At 46.9% G+C, this 18,882-nt stretch overlaps 1 protein-coding gene across 1 annotated transcript; it reads left to right on the top strand.

Moving 5' to 3' along the window:
- The first annotated feature begins 8,944 nt into the window (after positions 1 to 8,944).
- On the top strand, positions 8,945 to 9,676 carry LOC120645424 (secreted RxLR effector protein 161-like). The gene has a single exon (XM_039922208.1). It carries the CDS (start codon positions 8,945 to 8,947, stop codon positions 9,674 to 9,676), a length of 732 nt encoding a protein of 243 aa, XP_039778142.1.
- Positions 9,677 to 18,882: the final 9,206 nt, after the last annotated feature.

Raw genomic sequence — 18,882 nt, forward strand, 5'->3', positions numbered from 1 at the left:
ATTGCTTCCCAGGGATGGTTCTTGTGGGCGGCCAGAGAATAGCTGCGCATAGTTGGGATCACTATGCGCAGAAAGAGTATGGCAATTCGGGTACTTGTCAGGACAGAGTTTGGGAGATGTTTTGGGTAAGTTTGATTTGGTTTATAAATTATATTACATCTTGCTTTGGTGGACATTAATTGATTCGTTTGTGCAGAACTACTTTCGCTTGGAGGATGGCGCGAGTGAACCATATGCGAGGTTCGTTTTCCATAATGCAGCGAGAAGACGTACAAAGGACTCCTTCTCTGAAGCACGGATCAAAGCTGTGACCGTGTACTTCAAGACCAAGTTGTGGAAGCCTATGACCAACAAGCGAGCAAAGAAAATACACCTCAGTAAGGAGGAGTACTTGCAGAGCTACGTGGATTGGGTCTGTGTGGACCAGGAAGCTTGGGAATGGCTTTGCGAGTACTGGGCGTCGCAGGAGTACAAAGACATTTCGGATAGAAACCGCAGAAATCGGTTGAGCAAGCCTGGGTTGCACCGCTATGGACCAGAGGGACATGTGCGGAAGGAGCAAAGATTGGTATGAATTACTACAATCATTTTTCTATTACATCAAAAACTTGTATTACCTAAACTGTTGGATTTTGGTATTGCAGGAAGCTGAAACCGGTGTCCGTCCTACTTTTTTCGAGGTTTACCTCAAGGCGCGCAAAGGCACAGACCCAGATCGCCCGGAGCAATTGATTGACGAGGGAGCAATGGAGAAAATGGTAAGTATCTTCAGTGTTGGTTATATCTTCCATGAAGTCATATTACATCTATTCGTGACCTCAATGTATGGTAGGCAAAATATGCTGAGTATTTCAAAAGGAGCCATGGCGATGATGTGGATTTTTTAAAGGAGCCGTTGGATGTGGCTGTGGCGTACGACGCCGGCGGAGGTCTACCGCATGGGAGGTATGTAAACATATTGATGGTTTATAAGTTAATGATTATCGATTCATAACACTTGTGTTTTTTTTTGTAGAATTGGGTTGGGCGATGGGTATGTGGATCGTGAGGCTTATTCTAGACGATGGAGCTCCAGTGCCAGTTCTAGTCGGTCACAGTCTACTGCGGAGACAAATGAATTAAAAGAGCAATTGAGACGTACCCAAGAGCAGATGCAACAGATGCAGCAACAGATGCAGTATTTGATGATGGCACAGGTAATATCTTACGTTGTAACATGAGGCGATCATCTGTTTTCTTAAGATCTCATCAATAATTTACGTATGCAGTTCTTGGCTGGGGGTAGCACCGGATCTCAGTTCGGTATGCCGCAGCAATCACAAGGTTCCGAGAGTGGCCAAGCATATATTCCACCACCTCAGGGATTCATGGCGATGTTGGGCGCATCTCGGTCTGGAGGCCAAGCTTCTACAGGTGTTCTCCCACAAATGCCGCCGTTCGGTCCGTGGTGGCAGACTCCGCCAGCACCATTTCCTCCACCAGCAGCGGTATGACAATAGCTAGCCGCTTTCTTCACTTCTGTGATTAGTACCTCAGCTCAACGTTTCGATCTTCTCATTAATTTTACCTCAACTACTAGTACTGAGCTGTGATCCAAGATATATGGTTCCGTCTCAACTAGCTCAGCAATTGTTACCCATACTAGTCACCCAGAACAGAAATAACACTACCCTTGGAGCTTTAATTAGTGATTTACCCTGGAACTAATGCAAAGTTGCAGAGGGCCTGATAAACTAGCCCCCAACATATTTACATTACCAAGATGATTGACTCAGTAGCCACTGTTTTGCTATCGATAAATCCATTCCCGTTTTGCCTTGATAAAATCTTTGCCTGCCAAATGCAACAGGATATGTACATTTTCCTATCTACTATAGGAAATTTGCTTACCCCAAGGCTTAAACGGTTGTATTTGCTTCTCGTAGGGTTCCCGTCAAGGAACGCCTGATGGCGACATATTTCTCAATTTGAGCGGTGGAGGTGCGAGTGGCGGAGGTGCGAGTGGCGGAGGTTCGAACCACGACATGGCGATGGATTGATCACCTTGCGGGGAAACTTGAATTTGTCACCTTAGAAGACTTTGAACATGTTTATGTGAGATATTATGCTTGTGTTTATGTGGATTTTGGACATGTATTACTGTTGAGGAGGTTATGCTTGTGTTTATTGCTGTTGACTGTATGGATCGGAGGTTATGCTTGTGTTTATTGCTGTTGATCGGAGGTTATGCTTGTGTCTATTGTTCTGTATGGATCGGAGGCTGTGTCTATTGTTCTGTATGGATCGGAGGGTGTGTGTTCTGTATGGATCGGAGGCTTCCCAGCCGGGGAGGGAGAGAAAGAAAACAGGGGCGGTAAAAAAAAATAATTTAAAACTGTCGGTTCACGAATATGGGGCCGACGGCTTTAAAGTCTAAAGGCGTCGGTGGTCGGCCAGGCCGACGCCTTTAAAAATTTAAAGGCGTCGGTGACTTTGGCTGGGCCGACGGGTTTAAAGGTTAAAGGCGTCGGTGGTGGGCCAGGCCGACGGTTGTAACGTGTTAAAGGCGTCGGTTGTCAGCCGACAGCTATACGGGGCGGTCCCCGCGTTAAAGGCGTCGGCTCGTGCCCCCGACGGCTTTAATTCATAAAACCGTCGGTACCGACAGCTTTACTGGGTTAAAGGCGTCGAAATAGTTCCGACGGATAAAACCGTCGGTCCACCGACGCTTTTAAGTTAAAAACGTCGGCTACTGTTCAGAACCGACGCCTTTACGGCCGACGGTGAATCCACCGTTTACTGTAGTGACAGGTGCAGAAGTAAGAACCAGCGATCTATGTCCAGAAAAAAAACAGCAGAACCAAGAACAATAGAAATCTACTGCAGCTTAAATACATTGGTTAATACAAAACATAGGGTACAAAGTTAAGTCTTGCAGCATAATCATTAAAAAAACATGCACACTCACCTCGGTACATTGTTTATGCAAAACATAAGGCCTAGGATGCGAAGTTAAGCCTTGAGCAATCATTGAAATAACATGGTTCACTCAGTTGGGTACGTACATTGAAGCAATGAAGTGAATAATCTTAAAGTGAATCATTAACATGAAGTTCTCAACTTGCCGAACAGTACACTACCTTGTATTGGAATAGGGAAATGCGAATGCCACCGAACCAGCCAAGAGAAGAATCTATAACATTGCACAGCTATAGTGGACAGTTGAGATTTGCTAGAATCCATCAAGACCAGTTAGTGATCAAGACCCGATCGATCGACCGCGAAACAGAACATGCAGCCCTTGCTAATGCTAATTTTGGACGCCTTAATTTTATTTAGATATCCTCCCCGCTTCAAATTTAGGTCGTTTTGGTTTTCCTACTAGATGTATTGATATAATTATGCATCTACACATATGCTATATCTAAGTGCATATATAGCAAAGTCTATGAATCTAATAAAGTCAAAACGATCAATAATTTGAGACGAAAGGAGGGAGTATATGACAACCAATAGCCAATTAAAATAAAGTCAACAATTGAAGCAGCAAAATACTCCCATAACCCTAGCTACGTGATCACTGACACCATGATTATTGATTACGAATAGGACTAATAATGCTAGAAGTAGAGATAGGCAAAAAAAATCAAAGAAAAAGGAAAATTAAAATAGCTAGCGCTCGTACTTGTAGTCGACGAAGACGATGCTCGCACTTGAATGTGTAGGGTCGTATACGTTGTTGATGTCGCCGGAGAGCCCTGCCGGCCAGGAGTTGGGAAGCGAATTAGGGTTGCGGGGGTAGATACCCTGTATTTTATAGTGGAAACGGAATTGAGATAGGATACGAAGCGGAAGCGGAAAGTAAGTTTCGGTCGATCCCGCCGTGCGCGGTGCGGACGGCGAAGGAGAGCGGCGGCCCGGCCTGCTTGGGCCTTCCGCTTCTCGGCCAGCTGCCGCGGCTGCCTCGCGGGAGCAGCCCGCGTGCGCTCGATGTGTGCTCCCACCGCACACGCGCGCCGCCACCAAACACGTGTTCTCCTGGCAAAGAGAACGAAAAAACCAGCCGCTGGCGGCGCTCCCGGCGTGTTCGACGGAATGCCTCACTGCCACAAGATCAAGAAAACAGCTCCGGCGGCGCCGCCAGGACAGCATCACCTCACTGCCAGTCCGGCCTTCTCCTGCAGGCGCTCTCCCCCGCTCCCTCTAGATTAGTCCCGCGCAAATCTAGCAAAAACTCTAGAGTACACAGTTGGATAGGAGGAAGGCAAAAGCTGCTAGAGCGCGGGACCCGCCACGTTTGGGGTCGATCGTGACTTTGCATCCGTCCGCTCACCCGTAGAATCAGCATTGGGCTATGCGATGCCGTTGCTCGGCGTTTGTTTAGGATGGCCCGTAACCGTCTGCGACGTGAACAGATACCAGCCCATACAATCTGGTTACCCTTCTCCTGGTGGCGCTACCTGATCCCGCTTCCGTGACTGCAACGAGTCGATGCCTCGCCTTCCTCTGGGTGACGAGTCAAAGCTCCACCGCTCCAAGGTCCTCCGCCGCTCGTTCCTCGCCACCGGTGCAGATCTCCCTCTGCTCTATGCCCTCTGCCCATTCCCTCTCCCTCTCCCACTCCAATCTTTACCCAAACCCTAACTGTGTACTCTTGAAGGTTCTGCTGCCACAAGATCCATGCCGTGCTCCTTCTTCCACATTGCCAGTGGGTACCTGGACGCAAGATCTGCGCAAGGGAGGGCTGGAAACACGAAGCAAGATCGAGGAGGTGCCGGACGCAACAAGATTAGCGCGGCGGAGAGAAGGGAAGACAGAAGACATGAGGAGTTCCCCACGACTGCATTCTCGCCGGTGATTGTTAGTAATCCAAGCATTTCTTGCATTTCTGTTTTGCACATGCATGCACACGAGGACCGGCTTGTGGTTTCCATGTGTGTAGGAAGTCATGGACGAGAATCGCTCGGCATGAACTCGAGCATGCAAGCCATGGCCGGCCGTTGCGGTGCATGGGGATGGACGTGCGCACTCAGCGCAACCGTGGGCGTCGTGGCCTGCATCTCACTGCCTTGTAATCCAATAAATAGCAATACAATCCCAGAAAATGCTGCGCCCTTGGCAGCACCAAAAACCCACCGTTTTCACGTTGAGTTTGTTCGTGTGTTCTTGCTCGCCGCCCATCGTGTTCTGCGCACCGGCGCTCGCCGCCGTCCGGCGACTAACAAGTGGCATCAGAGCCATAAGACGGGACCTGCGCCGCGATGACACCGCCACCGCGCCGTGGCCGGACGCCGCCGCCGAGCAAGGTCGGCACGTCGGGGGGCAACAAGACCCCGTCACGCTCGGTGAAAGGCAGGACGCTGCAGCGCACGCCGACCCCGAGCCGTTCTCCACCGCGCCGATCACACACGCGCGATGCACGTCGTTCGCACACCCGGGATGCATGCCATCCGCGGGAAGTCGTCATCAAGCGCATCATCCGTGAGGGCGGGAGCTCCAGCAGCTGGCCGCAATTGACGAAGAAGAACTACCATGAGTGGTCGCTTCGCATGCAGTTGAAGATGCAAGCGCGCCACCAGTGGGACGCCGTCGAGTTCGCCGACGCTGACTACGATGACGACCGCAGCGCGCTCGACGCAATTTGCAGCGGTGTTCCGGCGGAGATGATCCCGATCCTGGTGACCAAGGAGTCTGCCAAGGAAGCCTGGGAGGCCATCAAGACTCTCCGCATCGGCGACGACCATGTGCGGAAGGCAACGGCACAGAACCTCTGCACCGAGTACGAGTCCATCGCCCTCCGCGACGGTGAACCCATCAAGGACTTCGCCTTGCATCTGACCGGCATCGTGCAGCGCCTGGCGACATTGGGAGACCTGGAGCCTGACGAGAAAGTGGTGGCCAAGTACCTGTGCGTCGTTCGCCCACGGTATAAGCAACTGGTCATCTCCATCGAAACCCTGCTTGACATTTCTCAGCTCTCCATCGAGGAGGTCACTGGCCGCCTCAAAGCCGCTGACGACGTCGAGCCCGCTCCGGCGCACACCGCGACCGGCAAACTGCGGCTCACTGAGGAGCAGTGGGTGGAGAAGTACAAGAAGAATGCGTCGGAGCCTAGCCATGGCGGTTCTGGCTCCGGCGGACGAGGAATGGGCTGCGACCGAGGCCACGGACGCGGCTCTGGCGGTCGCACCTCTGCACGCCCGCCGCCGGACGATCCCTGTCCGTGGTGTGGCAAGAAGGTCCACTGGGCCCGCGACTGCCCCATCAAGAAGGAGGAGCCAGCCCAACAGGCCCATGTGGCCCAAGAAGAGGAGGCCACTCTGATGCTTGCCATCGATGTGACCCAGGAGGAGGACGTCTCCCCTCCGCCGCAGCCGCCGCACTTTGCCGAGTCGCCGCCGCCTTCACCTGCGGCGCTCCCTGAGCTCAATATCCTGGAGAAGAAGGTCCACCCCGAGCTCGACGATGCGGCGGATCGAGACCCAACACGCTGGATCCTGGACACCGGTGCGTCCAACCACATGTCCGGGTCCCGCGCCGCGTTCGCCGACCTCGACACCGGCGTCACCGGCGCCGTGCGGTTTGGGGATGGCTCCGTCGCCCGCATCGAGGGCACCGGCACGGTGCTCTTCCACTGCAAGAATGGCGAGCACCGGGCGCTTGGGAACGTCTACTTCCTCCCTCGCCTCACCGCCAACATCATCTCTGTCGGGCAGCTCGACGAAGGCGGGGACCAAGTGCTGGTGGAGGACGGCGTGATGCCGGTGCGAGATGAAGACCGGCGCCTACTCGCCAAGATCCCTCGGAGTCCAGGCCGGCTATACAACCTCGACGTCACCATCACGCGCCCGGTGTGCCTCGCGGCTCGCACGGACGACGACGTCTGGAGGTGGCACCAGCGGTTCGGCCACATCCACTTCGCCGTGCTGCGCAAGATGGGGCGCGAGGAGCTGGTCCGCGGGCTGCCCGTCATCGACCAGCTGCAGCAGGTCTGCGACGCCTGTCTCGCCGGCAAGCAGAGGAGGACGCCCTTCCCTCAGAAGGCGCTCTGGCGTTCCACGGAGCCGCTCCATGGAGACATTTGCGGTCCCATCACTCCGGCGACCCCGAGTGGTAACAAGTACTTCCTCTTGCTTGTCGATGACTACTCACGCTTCATGTGTATCTCCCTGCTGCCATCCAAAGACGCTGCGGCCACCGCCATCAAGAACATCCAGGCTGCGGCGGAACGCAAGAGCCGCAAGAAGCTGCTGATGCTCTGCACTGACCGTGGCGGAGAGTTCGCCACCTCCGACTTCGTCAACTACTGCGCCCAACTCGGCGTTCGCGGGCAGCTCACGGCATCGTACACGCCTCAACAGAACGGCGTCGTCGAGCGCCGCAACCAAACCATGGTGGGCACGGCCAGAAGCATGATGAAGGCCAAGTCTCTCCCTGGTGTGTTCTGGGGGCAGGCAGTGTCGACGGTGGTCTACCTCCTGAACAGATCCTCCTACAAGGCGATCGGCGGGCGCACCCCCTATGAGCTCTGGAACGGGCACACGCCGTCAATCCAGCACTTGAGGATGTTCGGCTGCATCGCCCACACGAAGGTGAACACGCCGCACCAGAAGAAACTCAACGACCGCAGCCGCCGCATTGTGTTCGTCAGCTACGAGCCGGGGTCCAAGGCCTACCGGGTCTATGACCCTTCGACGCGACGTGTCCACATCAGCTGCGACGTCATCTTCGACGAAGCAGCCGCGTGGGCATGGTCTGCAGCGGATCCCGCCGAGCCGAACGACTTCACCATCGAGGAGCTGGACCAGTAGGACCCCTCCGTGATCATCACCTCTAGAACGACCATGGAGGTCTCCCCTGCATCAAGCTCGGCGTCCCCGGCTCCATCGGGCGGCGCGGCCGCATCCTCAGCTTCGGGCACGCCCATGGCTGGTTCACTGGCGATCCACGACACTCCACCAGCACCCGGCTCCTTGGCACATCCTCAAGTGGAGTTCGCATCTCCACTAGGAGCCGGGATGGAGGACTATCTCGACGCTGATCACGACGATGACACTCCTCTCCGCTTCCGCCGCATTGACAACGTCCTCGGGGAAGCTGAGACGCCCGAGCTCGCCCACCGTGATCTGGAGGAGCGCCTGCTTTTGGCAAGCAACGCCGAGCCAGCCTCCTTCGAAGAAGCAATGCGCCACTAGTGCTGGCGCCACGCCATGCTCGACGAGATGACCTCCATCGAGGCCAGCGGCACATGGAGACTGGTGGAGCCGCCGGCGCGTACTAGGCCAATTGGCCTCAAGTGGGTGTTCAAGACTAAGAAGGACGCCGCCAGCATCGTCACCAAGCACAAGGCCTGCCTCGTCACAAAGGGCTACGTACAGCGGCAAGGCATCGACTTTGACGAGGTTTTTGCCCCTGTCGCGCGCCTGGAATCAGTTCGGCTCCTGCTCGCACACGCCGCCTGTCAAGGATGGGCCGTCCACCATATGGACGTGAAGTCGGCATTCCTGAACGGGGTGCTTCAGGAGGAGGTGTACGTCGAGCAGCCTCCCGGCTTCGTCCTCCGCGGCCATGAGAACAACGTGCTCCATCTCGTCAAAGCACTCTACGGACTGCGTCAAGCTCCACGGGCGTGGTACGCCAAACTCGACGAGTCCCTCATTGGGCTCGGGTTTCGGAGGAGTGCCTCAGAACATGCTGTCTACCTGCGCGGGACCGGAGCTCGCCGGCTGGTGGTAGGGGTCTATGTCGATGACCTCATCATCGCCGGCAGCAACCAAGTCGACATCGACACCTTCAAGAACCAGATGAAAGCTACGTTCAAGATGAGCGACTTGGGGCTGCTCCACTACTACCTTGGTCTGGAGGTGTCCCAGACTGAGGCTGGCATCACCATCTGCCAGAGCTCCTATGCAGCCAAGATACTGGAACAGCAGGCCTGACAGACTGCAACTCCAGCGTGACGCCAATGGAGCCTCGCCTGAAACTCAGTAAGGTGAGCTCGGCCCCAGCTATTGATCCCACCATGTATCGCAGTGTGGTGGGCTCCCTGCGGTACTTGGTGAACACAAGACCCGACTTGGCGTACTCAGTGGGCTTCATCAGCCGGTTCATGGAGAACCCAACCACTGAGCATCTGGCAGTCATGAAGCAGGTGCTGCGCTATGTCGCAGGCACTCTGCACTTTGGCTGCCACTACAAGAGGAAGAAGGATCCCCAGCTTGTCGGCTACAGCGGCAGCGACATGGCTGGGGACATTGACATGCGCAAGAGCACCTCAGGCATCCTCTTCTTCCTCGACGACAACACCATCACCTGGCAGTCACAGAAGCAAAAGATTGTGGCGCTGTCTTCATGCGAAGCTGAGTACATTGCAGCATCGACAGGAGCATGCCAGGGGATGTGGCTGGCGCGGCTGCTCGCCGAACTCAAGGGCGAGGAGGCCAACACCGTCACCTTGAAGATCGACAACGAGTCTGCCATCGCACTCAGCAAAAATCCTGTCTTCCATGATCGCAGTAAGCATATCGACATTCGTTATCATTTCATCCGTGAATGCGTTGAGGAGGACAGGGTGAGGCTCCAGTCTATCGGGACAACGGAGCAGCTGGCGGACATTCTTACCAAAGCTCTGGGACGTGCACACTTTTGTGAGATGCGCTCCAGAATTGGTGTTGTAGATGTACAGCATATACACTAGGATTAGGAGGAGAATTTGTTAGTAATCCTAGCATATCTTGCATTTCTGTTTTGCACATGCATGCACACGAGGACCGGCTTGTGGTTTCCGTGTTTGTAGGAAGTCATGGACGAGAATCGCTCGGCATGAACTCGAGCATGCAAGCCATGGCCGGCTGTTGCGGCGCATGGGGATGGACGTGCGCACTCAACGCAACCGTGAGCGTCATGGCTTGCATCTCACTGCCTTGTAATCCAATAAATAGCAATACAATCCCAGAAAACGCTGCGCCCTTGGCAGCACCAAAAACCCACCGTGTTCGCGTTGAGTTTGTTCGTGTGTTCTTGCTCGCCGCCCATCGTGTTCTGCTCGCCGGCGCTCGCCGCTGTCCGGCGACTAACAGTGATGTCTACCTGTACCTGTCCCTAACCCACCACTCTCCCTGTCCCTCTCCACTTGCCCTTTTCTCCAAACCCTGACCTTGGTCCTTGTTCACAATTTTGATGCAATTTTCCGGGGAAGCCAACTTTCCAATAAGAGTTTAGGAGATTCTGTGCAAGGCAGGTTCTTGGAGAGGGACTGGAAGATAAGACAGGCTGCATCAATCGGTTCCAAGACTAGCAGATCAGGTACGCTAGAAGTGATTTCATTTTATTTTTCTGATCGATCTGTTCTATATGGCCCAAATCTTGTCATGACCTAGCAAATCTCTGATTAAACTGTAGTTATTTCACTAAAAATATTGTTGCACTTTCATTTTATCTCAATAACTGTTGAGATGTCACAAAGGATAACCTCAGTTCGTAGATGTGGTTTTGCTCAGTCAAAAACTAACGTTGAAAATTAATTAATTAACAATTTTGATGCAATTTTCAGGGGAAGCCAACTTTCCAATAAGGGTTTAGGAGATTCTGTGCAAGGCAGGTTCTTGGAGAGGGACTCAGAGAGAAGAATAGCTACATCAATCGTATACTGGATTAACATATCAGGTATGTTCCCATGATCCCTCTATGGTTATCTTCTCACTACCATAATCCTTGGACTAAATAATTAATCAGTTAAAATATCAGTAATGATTAATCCGTTAAATTTCAGTACTAGTATGTTATGCAGTTCCATTCTCTGGTGCTTTTGTCATAAAGCTTTGTTTCAGACTACAGGCACTTCAAATATTTGTTCAGCAACTATATTAGCAATCTTTTAATTTGATGGTATATTTCATTCCTCTCATGTTCAAGGCTAATTTGCCTGTGTCCGCAGCCGTCCCAAACTTTCGTACCACTTCAGGTACTGAAACTGGAGCCTTTTAAATTGAATTTAGTTTCTTGGGAGTCCTCTTGTAGATGTTTTTGCCGTTCAGCATCAGGGGATGGATACTAGTTCAGGGTGCTTATTATTCTTGATAACTCTCATGTGTCCAGTCCCATCTCTACTGTGTAGCTGTTCAGTAGTGCATGCTGCAGCTTCACTGCAGCTGCAGCAGGGCGCCCAAGCCGGCAGCTCACGTACTTGGTTGCGCTAGCAGGCAGTCTGTAGTGACTGAACATCTAGTTTTCTGTAGTGATTGAACATCCAGTTTTATATAGTGACTAAACATCCAGTTTTGTTTACAGAAAACCTAACCAAAAAACTAGAGATTTGTGCATTGCTAATATTTAGATACCTTGCTTTATTTCTTTCTTTCCATCCATGAGATTCATTGATTGCATCTCATTGTGGTTCTCCTCGTTAATTCTATCCTATATTATTTCTGGATTTTTGTACAGCACTATGGCACGCCTTCCATTAACTGCTAGAAAACGGAAGAGAAATCTAGTTCTTACAAATATGATGGCTGCTTTCATGTTTATGTGCTATTATGTTTGGATATTATTACTCCTCTCATATAAGCGGAAGTGTTGGAAAATAGAGAGGAGGATAAGAGTTAGAGAACTTAGAAGCAAACGTCTATACCAACTCATCCGTGAGAGTGATGTTCCTTGTATAAGCGAGCTTCGTATGGATAGGCGGACATTTGATGTGTTGTGTGAGATGCTTAGAGATGTGGCTGGTTTGAAGGGCACAAGGAATATGCCTCTTGAAGAGATTGTAGCAGCATTTTTGTATACATTATCTCATCATTTGAAGAATAGAACAATAGCAGGCTATTTCTTTAGAAGTGGTGAGACTATTAGCCGGCATTTCAACACATGTCTCCTAGCTGTTTTGAAACTTCACCACCACTTACTTAAAAAACCTGAACCAATACCTGAGGGCTGCACAGACTATAGATGGAAGCATTTCAAGAACTGTTTGGGGGCTTTGGATGGTACCCATATAAAAGTAACTGTACCAACTAGGCTGAAGGGGAGGTATAGATCATGAAAGGGAGACATTGTGACAAATGTCTTAGGTGTATGTGCACCTAACATGCAATTTATATATGTGTTGCCTGGTTGGGAGGGTTCTGCCCATGATGGTCGTGTGCTTCGAGATGCCATTTCAAGTTCAGATGGTTTACGGGTCCCCATGGCTGCTACTATCTTGTTGATGCTGGTTACACTAATGCAAATGGCTTTTTAGCACCATACCGGGGTCAAAGATACCATCTAGGAGGTTTCACCACGCAAAATCCACCTCATAGCACGGAAGAGTACTTTAACTTGTGCCATGCTAGAGCTAGAAATATTATAGAGAGGGCTTTTGGAAGGCTCAAGGGCCGCTGGGAAATTTTGAGGTCTCCATCTTATTTTCTAGTGAAGACTCAATGTCGAAATATCATGGCATGTGCTCTCTTACATAATTTGATTTTGCAAAAGATGTCTAGAGACCCACTTGAATGCGAGGAACCAGTGATGGAAGCATCATTTGAAGTTATGGAAGGAGAAATTAGTGATCCAGAATTTATCACAGCTGTATCAACATCTAATGAGTGGACTGGTTTCCATAATAATCTTGCTCAAGGGATGTATAATAGCTATAGAGCTTCTAGGTCTAACTAAGGTTTGTGTATGTTTATTGTTTTTATCATAACTGTATCAAGTTGTTTGTAACTAAGGTTTGTGCATTGCTAACTGATTAAATTAAACTCTTCTTATAGGGTGAATCAAGCCATGAGCTCAACTTCAACCTCAGCACGTGGAAGAGGAAAAAGTAAAAGGGTGTGGACTTATTTTGAGGATGAGGAGTTGGTCAAGGCACTATATGAACTATCTCTAGATCCAAAGTGGAAAGCCAAAAACGGTTTCAAGAGTGGTTATCTTTCTGTGCTAGAATCTGTGTTGGCTGAAAAACCACCAGGATCTGGCATTACTGCTCTTCCCCATATTGAGTCCAGGGTTAGACATTTCAGAACAAAATATGGTGCTATGGATTTTATGATATCCAACAGTGGGTTTTCCTGGGATGAGAATAGAAAGATGTTGCAATGTGAGAAGCAACAATATGAAGACCATTGTAAGGTAAATTAATATACTAAATTAGTTCTAGTTTTAGTGATAGTTCAATTAGCATAATTGTCTGTATTGATTCATTGCAGAAATATCCTGATGCAAAGGGTTTGTATGGAATTGCATTCCCACACTTTGAAACCTGGGTGCTATATATGGTAAGGATATTGCTACAGGGGAAGGAGCAGAGGATCTTGTCGATGTTGTTAGAAACATGGAGAAAGAAAATAGTTATTTTCATAGGTGATGGCATCACTTTCATGGCCCAAGAAAATATCGGAGATTCCTGTAGTGTCTCATCATTGCTGGCCTAGATACAGTGGGACAATATTCGAATGATGAAAAATTTATACTACAATAATGAAAAATTATATTTCAATATAAAAAACTATATACTCCAAAAAATATTGAAATTTATAGTTAAATATTCAAAACTTTATTCTACAAAGTTGAAAACTTTATACTTCAAAATATTGGGAATGTTATATTTTAATATTGAAAGCTTTATATTTGGACATTGAAAACTTTATATTTCAATACTTAAAACAGTATATTTCTATATTGAACAATTTATACTTCGAAAACTATTGAAAACTTTATATTTCAACATTGAAAACTTTATATGTCAATATTGAAAACAATATATTTCAATATTGAACAATTTATACTTCAAAAACTATTGAAAACTTTATATTTCAACATTGAAAACTTTATATTTCAATAGTGAAAACAGTATATTTCAATATTGAACAATTTATACTTCGAAAACTATTGAAAACTTTAATTTAAAATATTAAAAACTTTGTACTTTAAATATAGAAACTTTATTTGAATGATTGAAAACTTTATACTACAGTGTTGAAAAAGTTATATTTCGATATTGTAAAATTTACTTTAAAAATTGAAAAGTTTATACTTCAAAAATTTAAAAGTTTAATACTGAAATATTGAAAATTTTATATATCAATATTATATTTTAGAATAAAAATAAAAAATGTATACTTCAATATTGACAAACTTGCAATGTACTTCTATAAAAAGTATCTGACTTATAAATATTTAGTAATATATGAAACTTTCTACTTAAAAATTGAAACGTTACCTGAACAAACTCGTACATTTTAACACATTTGATTTCATAGAATTTTCTACTTGGACATATCAGCCATTCACTTGTAGCTTGCCCTCTTGCTCGATGTGCTAGCGTTGACACCGCTTGCGACGCGCAGTTCCGGAAGCACCATGAAGAGAAATGAATAAACATCCCTTGTTCCCACGTGTTTCTTTTTTCCTTTTTTGCTTTGCACGTTAGTTCACGTCTTGCTATCTCATATGTCCACTTTTGGCACATTTTTTATTTCTCCAGTTGGCTGTGGTTGATTTTCCATGTCTACTTTCTTTTTGGAAAATTTATGTTTGTAGAATTATTCTCATTTTGGACTAAGGTATCAACAGAAAAAATAATTTCAAAATTATACTTTCAATTATATAATGAATTTTTTTTACGTCTCTATATATTGAAATACATCTAAAAACCTTTTTCTTCATAATTTAAAACTTACAAATTATATATTCACAAAATTTTGGATTAACTTTTAAGTAGCACACTACAAATCCTTTAATTCAATTGCAAAATTTTGAAAATATAATTCAAAAGAATTGATTTGTATTTTTTTGTAAATTTAGTGATTTGCAGTATTGGTATCACCAAAGAAAATGTTAAAAACACCAAAATATATTGCACTGGTATAAAAAAAGGCACATTAATTTTTTCATTGCCCCATGAAATAGGGGTAGACATGGACGGATATGATACATATAATTTTTTTTCTCTGAAATCAGTTTCGGCTATAGATAATCCAGATGTATACATCTCATCATCGTACTAATGTCCAAATTTGAATGTACAGATCCATATAAGGAACTATTCGGTTCGAATATCAGGTGTCCCGTTTAATCTCTAGACCCCTTCGGGCGGACGGATAATAAAAAAAATATCTATCCCAATTTCATCCCCACACATGCACGCACGGCTAATAAAAAAACAAGAAAACATTTTTACTGTGAAACTGATCCTTTGCTTGTACGTAACAAATATACGATAATACTCCGTATTTACTATTTTAGCAATCACGAAGAAGCTAACCACTCAATGATTATTTACCAAACCCGGAGGCGGAAAATTAGATCCAAAGTGATCACACGGTCTGACAGAACAAAAAAAGGAAAGCGCTTTAGCGCTTTGCTTGCCAGACAGAACCATAAATGGAAACGCGCGTTGCTATAGGCGCGCGGCGCGCGAGCACTATATAGAAATTTTGCACTAGCCATAACCAGGCCATCTGAAGCGTCCAACCCAGTATCTGTATAGACTGGGAGGACCTAGCCCTCACAGCTCCTTGGGTTGTCATACATGAACCCACGCAACTCCTGTACTAAACACTCCTTTTCCTTAATGAAATATTGTTCCACATGTTAAAAAAACAATTACAAATAAGTCAGAGATGCATGCCTAGGCCCCATATGAACTTCTATTGTTGTCGTCCAATTACTAAAATCAGTCGTGGAGCGGTGACTAAGCTCAATATTCAACCCTGCGCGGTTTTCAACCAGTCCAACAGTAAGCAGAGGAGGCGGGCCGAGAATTAAGAGAGGCAAGCGACAAGGAAATTAGAAGGGGTGGCCTAGAATCAATGAAGTTTAACTCAGACACACAGCCAAAGTGCGGTCCAAGTTTTTGTCTTTCCTGATACTAACGGTAATTGAAAGACGGTACCTAGCTATATTGTGGTCGTTAACGATGGCAAGTCAAAAGATAAACTAAATTGGAGAACAAGGGCCGCGTATGAGCTTGCAGCGATATCGATCAATGTAACCAGTCCTGGCGCGGTGACTGGTGCACTATCCGACCGAGCGGTACAAATAAACATTGACGGATTAACATGTCCAACAGTACACAGCAGACACAGACTGTAAATTCACGAACGCAAGCAACAAGGCAATGACAAGAGACTTTGTTCATATATGGTCGGCCGGGCACTCAGTTCATATGGTAACTTTATTTTTGTCAGCACACTCGCATCGACTTCAAACTTGGGGATTTTGAATTCAAAAGGGACTGCACTACTCAAATAGAGAGGTTCAAGTTCAATACCGCGTAGCTGGTCCGGTAAGGTTAGGCTTGAATTGAGAACGGATTTCAGAAGTCTCGATAACGGTAAGAGGTCAAGAACTGACCGGTATGTCCTTGGTTATTGCGTTCTTTATATGCTTTTTGGGCTTCTGATCAGACATCGATAACTACAAAACTATAAAAGCAACCCATGATATCATACAACCATGCATGTTTCCCTCCAACAAACCAACCATTCCTCCAACGCTTTCCACCTGCGTACTCTCCTCGCCACTAGCCAGCATCACGCACTACCTAGCTAGTTTCATTTCACCATTTGCAATCAAACATACAGGTAGCTAGCGTACGTGATTGCACAAGGGATCGACTTATTTCATTATTTGGTTGTGTGGCATATTCATGGCACCGACGGCGGCGATGACAGTGAGGGCGGCGGTGGTGGCCGTGCTGCTGCTGCTGCTGCTGCGATGCTGCAGCGTGATCCTCGCACCGAGGCCATTAACATTGCTACATGCGGTAGCTGAAAGGGACGACCACGGGTGGCGGCTGGAGCAGAGCAGGACAGCGGGGCACTGATAATAGAGGTGCTAGATAAGGGCACCGGGCCGAGCGGCCCGGGCATGGGCAACTGCCAATTTAAGGATCCCCACCACCCCTCCTGCAGTCCTGCCAGCCAGCGGCAGCGCCATCGTTAGCTAAGGACATAGCTGCACACACTTGATCACTGGCTGAGTGCTGCTTCTACATATATAGGATATATGATATTGGTTTTGGTTGGTAGTATATTCCTCTCAAGGGCTTCCATCGAAAAATGAATTCTGTGGAAGCTGTTTGTACATACAGTAGATTGATACAATGCTCTGTTGGTTTAGTGCAGGCAAATAAAGCGACTCCAACGACATAGCTCGACTAGCAACAGAGTAAGATGTATTGTTGCTTCACTAGATGACATGAAGCGACTTATATTATGATTGTTTAATTGTAGGCTTATCATGAATTAATAAAGGTCCCAATAACACTTATGCATGGTTGCATCCGTTTATTATTTTTCTTCTTTGTATGAGACCATTCTTTCATCTGAAAATATGCCATGACTTCTTTATGCTAAAAAATTAATTAGCGAAGTCTTATTTTTCTGTCAAAACCTGTCATATAGTTTTGAAGGCCCTCTCAACTAGAACTCAAATATCTTACACCAACAACTCTCAAAACCGAACAAATTAATTATGGTCACACAATAAGATTTTCGACATAGGATGTGATTATCTAATCCAAAATTGAACCAACAAAATTCTCATATTTTATTAATTTTCTTTTACTTTATATAATTATGCAGTAATTTAGTATAAGAAAATAATTTTTCCCTTTTAAAAAGAAAGCATATTAAGAAATAAGTCCCTAGTCTTTTCCATTTATACCATGTGCATAGTGTTTATAAGTATTAAAAGTTTTCAAAACACATTTCGACATCAAGATACCGGCATGCATTTGTACCACAACGAGTTAGACTCAATTGACCCCTTTATCAAAGTGGTCTTGGATTTTGCGAGGTTCCCTATTCACCGTAGAATAAAATCTTAATCTAGATCTTTCCTGTATAGTTTGAGTTCTGTTATGAGTGTAGATATCCGCTATGCACTTGTAAGACCGTTGTGTCTCTTTTTAAGTTAAAAAAACTCATTTTTTAACATCGTCTCCCATTATCCACTGATGGTGTCGCTACGTGTATGAATTCGGATCCCAAGTATACATACAGTTAGCATGTGGATTTATGCAAAAGCCCAGTAGGTTCTTTCGCTGCTGATACTGGGCATTGGCATGACCAAACTAGACAGGAGTTATAGGTTTTAGACCTACAAATCTAAGTTCTAGCTCACCACTTTAGTTCGCTTCAATAGGTGGTCTCTATTATCTATAATCATTTAATCATGGGCAATAGAAGGCTACTGTTAATTTCAAGGGCTATAAAAAAATTCTCTCTTGTATTAGGACGAATGCTCAAACAACCATCTTACCTTACTCGGCACCATGTGATAGAGGACATTTCTATGAAATGTACAAATATATGTCTACAATGTTTGTATTACTCCCTATATTAAAACATCTGTAGTTTTGAGCAGACTAAAAACGCTTAAAATAATCAACCCAAAACCTTGCTCCCATTCATCTAGAAACAGAGTGCTGGTCCTCTGTTTTAGGCCGGGTTCTCTGTTGTCTATCCGTAGAAAATATTCAGTACAATAACTCACGACACTCAAATTTATATACATATATTTCTTACCGCAGGAACATGTGTTTGGCATGCACTAACCAAAACCAAAAGCATGACTAGCATGCTTAATTTGTATCTGTACCACATGATGAGGCTACTGTTTTAGGCAGGCTGGAGACTGACGGACAGTAGTGTCGACTGTCGAGGAGACGAGCCAGTGACCAGCACAGTCATGTTGACACGAGGATGATGAGGGGACGGGGCAAGGCAGGACGACATTTTGGTACGTAGGGCGTGATGGCGTCATTCAATTGGACGAGATTGATGGAGGTCGACAGGTCGTGGAAAGAGAGGTGACTGCAGTGTGTCCACCAGATGTGTCTGGCTGCGTTCGTTTTGCAGGCCACGGTACACTGATACCTCACCGTGCCTGGACAACGAACGGGGCCTGACA

Source organism: Panicum virgatum, chromosome 8K (assembly GCF_016808335.1).
Source record: "Panicum virgatum strain AP13 chromosome 8K, P.virgatum_v5, whole genome shotgun sequence".
Taxonomy (NCBI): Eukaryota; Viridiplantae; Streptophyta; class Magnoliopsida; order Poales; family Poaceae; genus Panicum; species Panicum virgatum.

Coding starts and splice junctions, on each gene's coding strand:
- LOC120645424 (XM_039922208.1), top strand. CDS start 8,945: ATGGAGCCTCGCCTGAAACTCAGTAAGGTGAGCTCGGCCCCAGCTATT.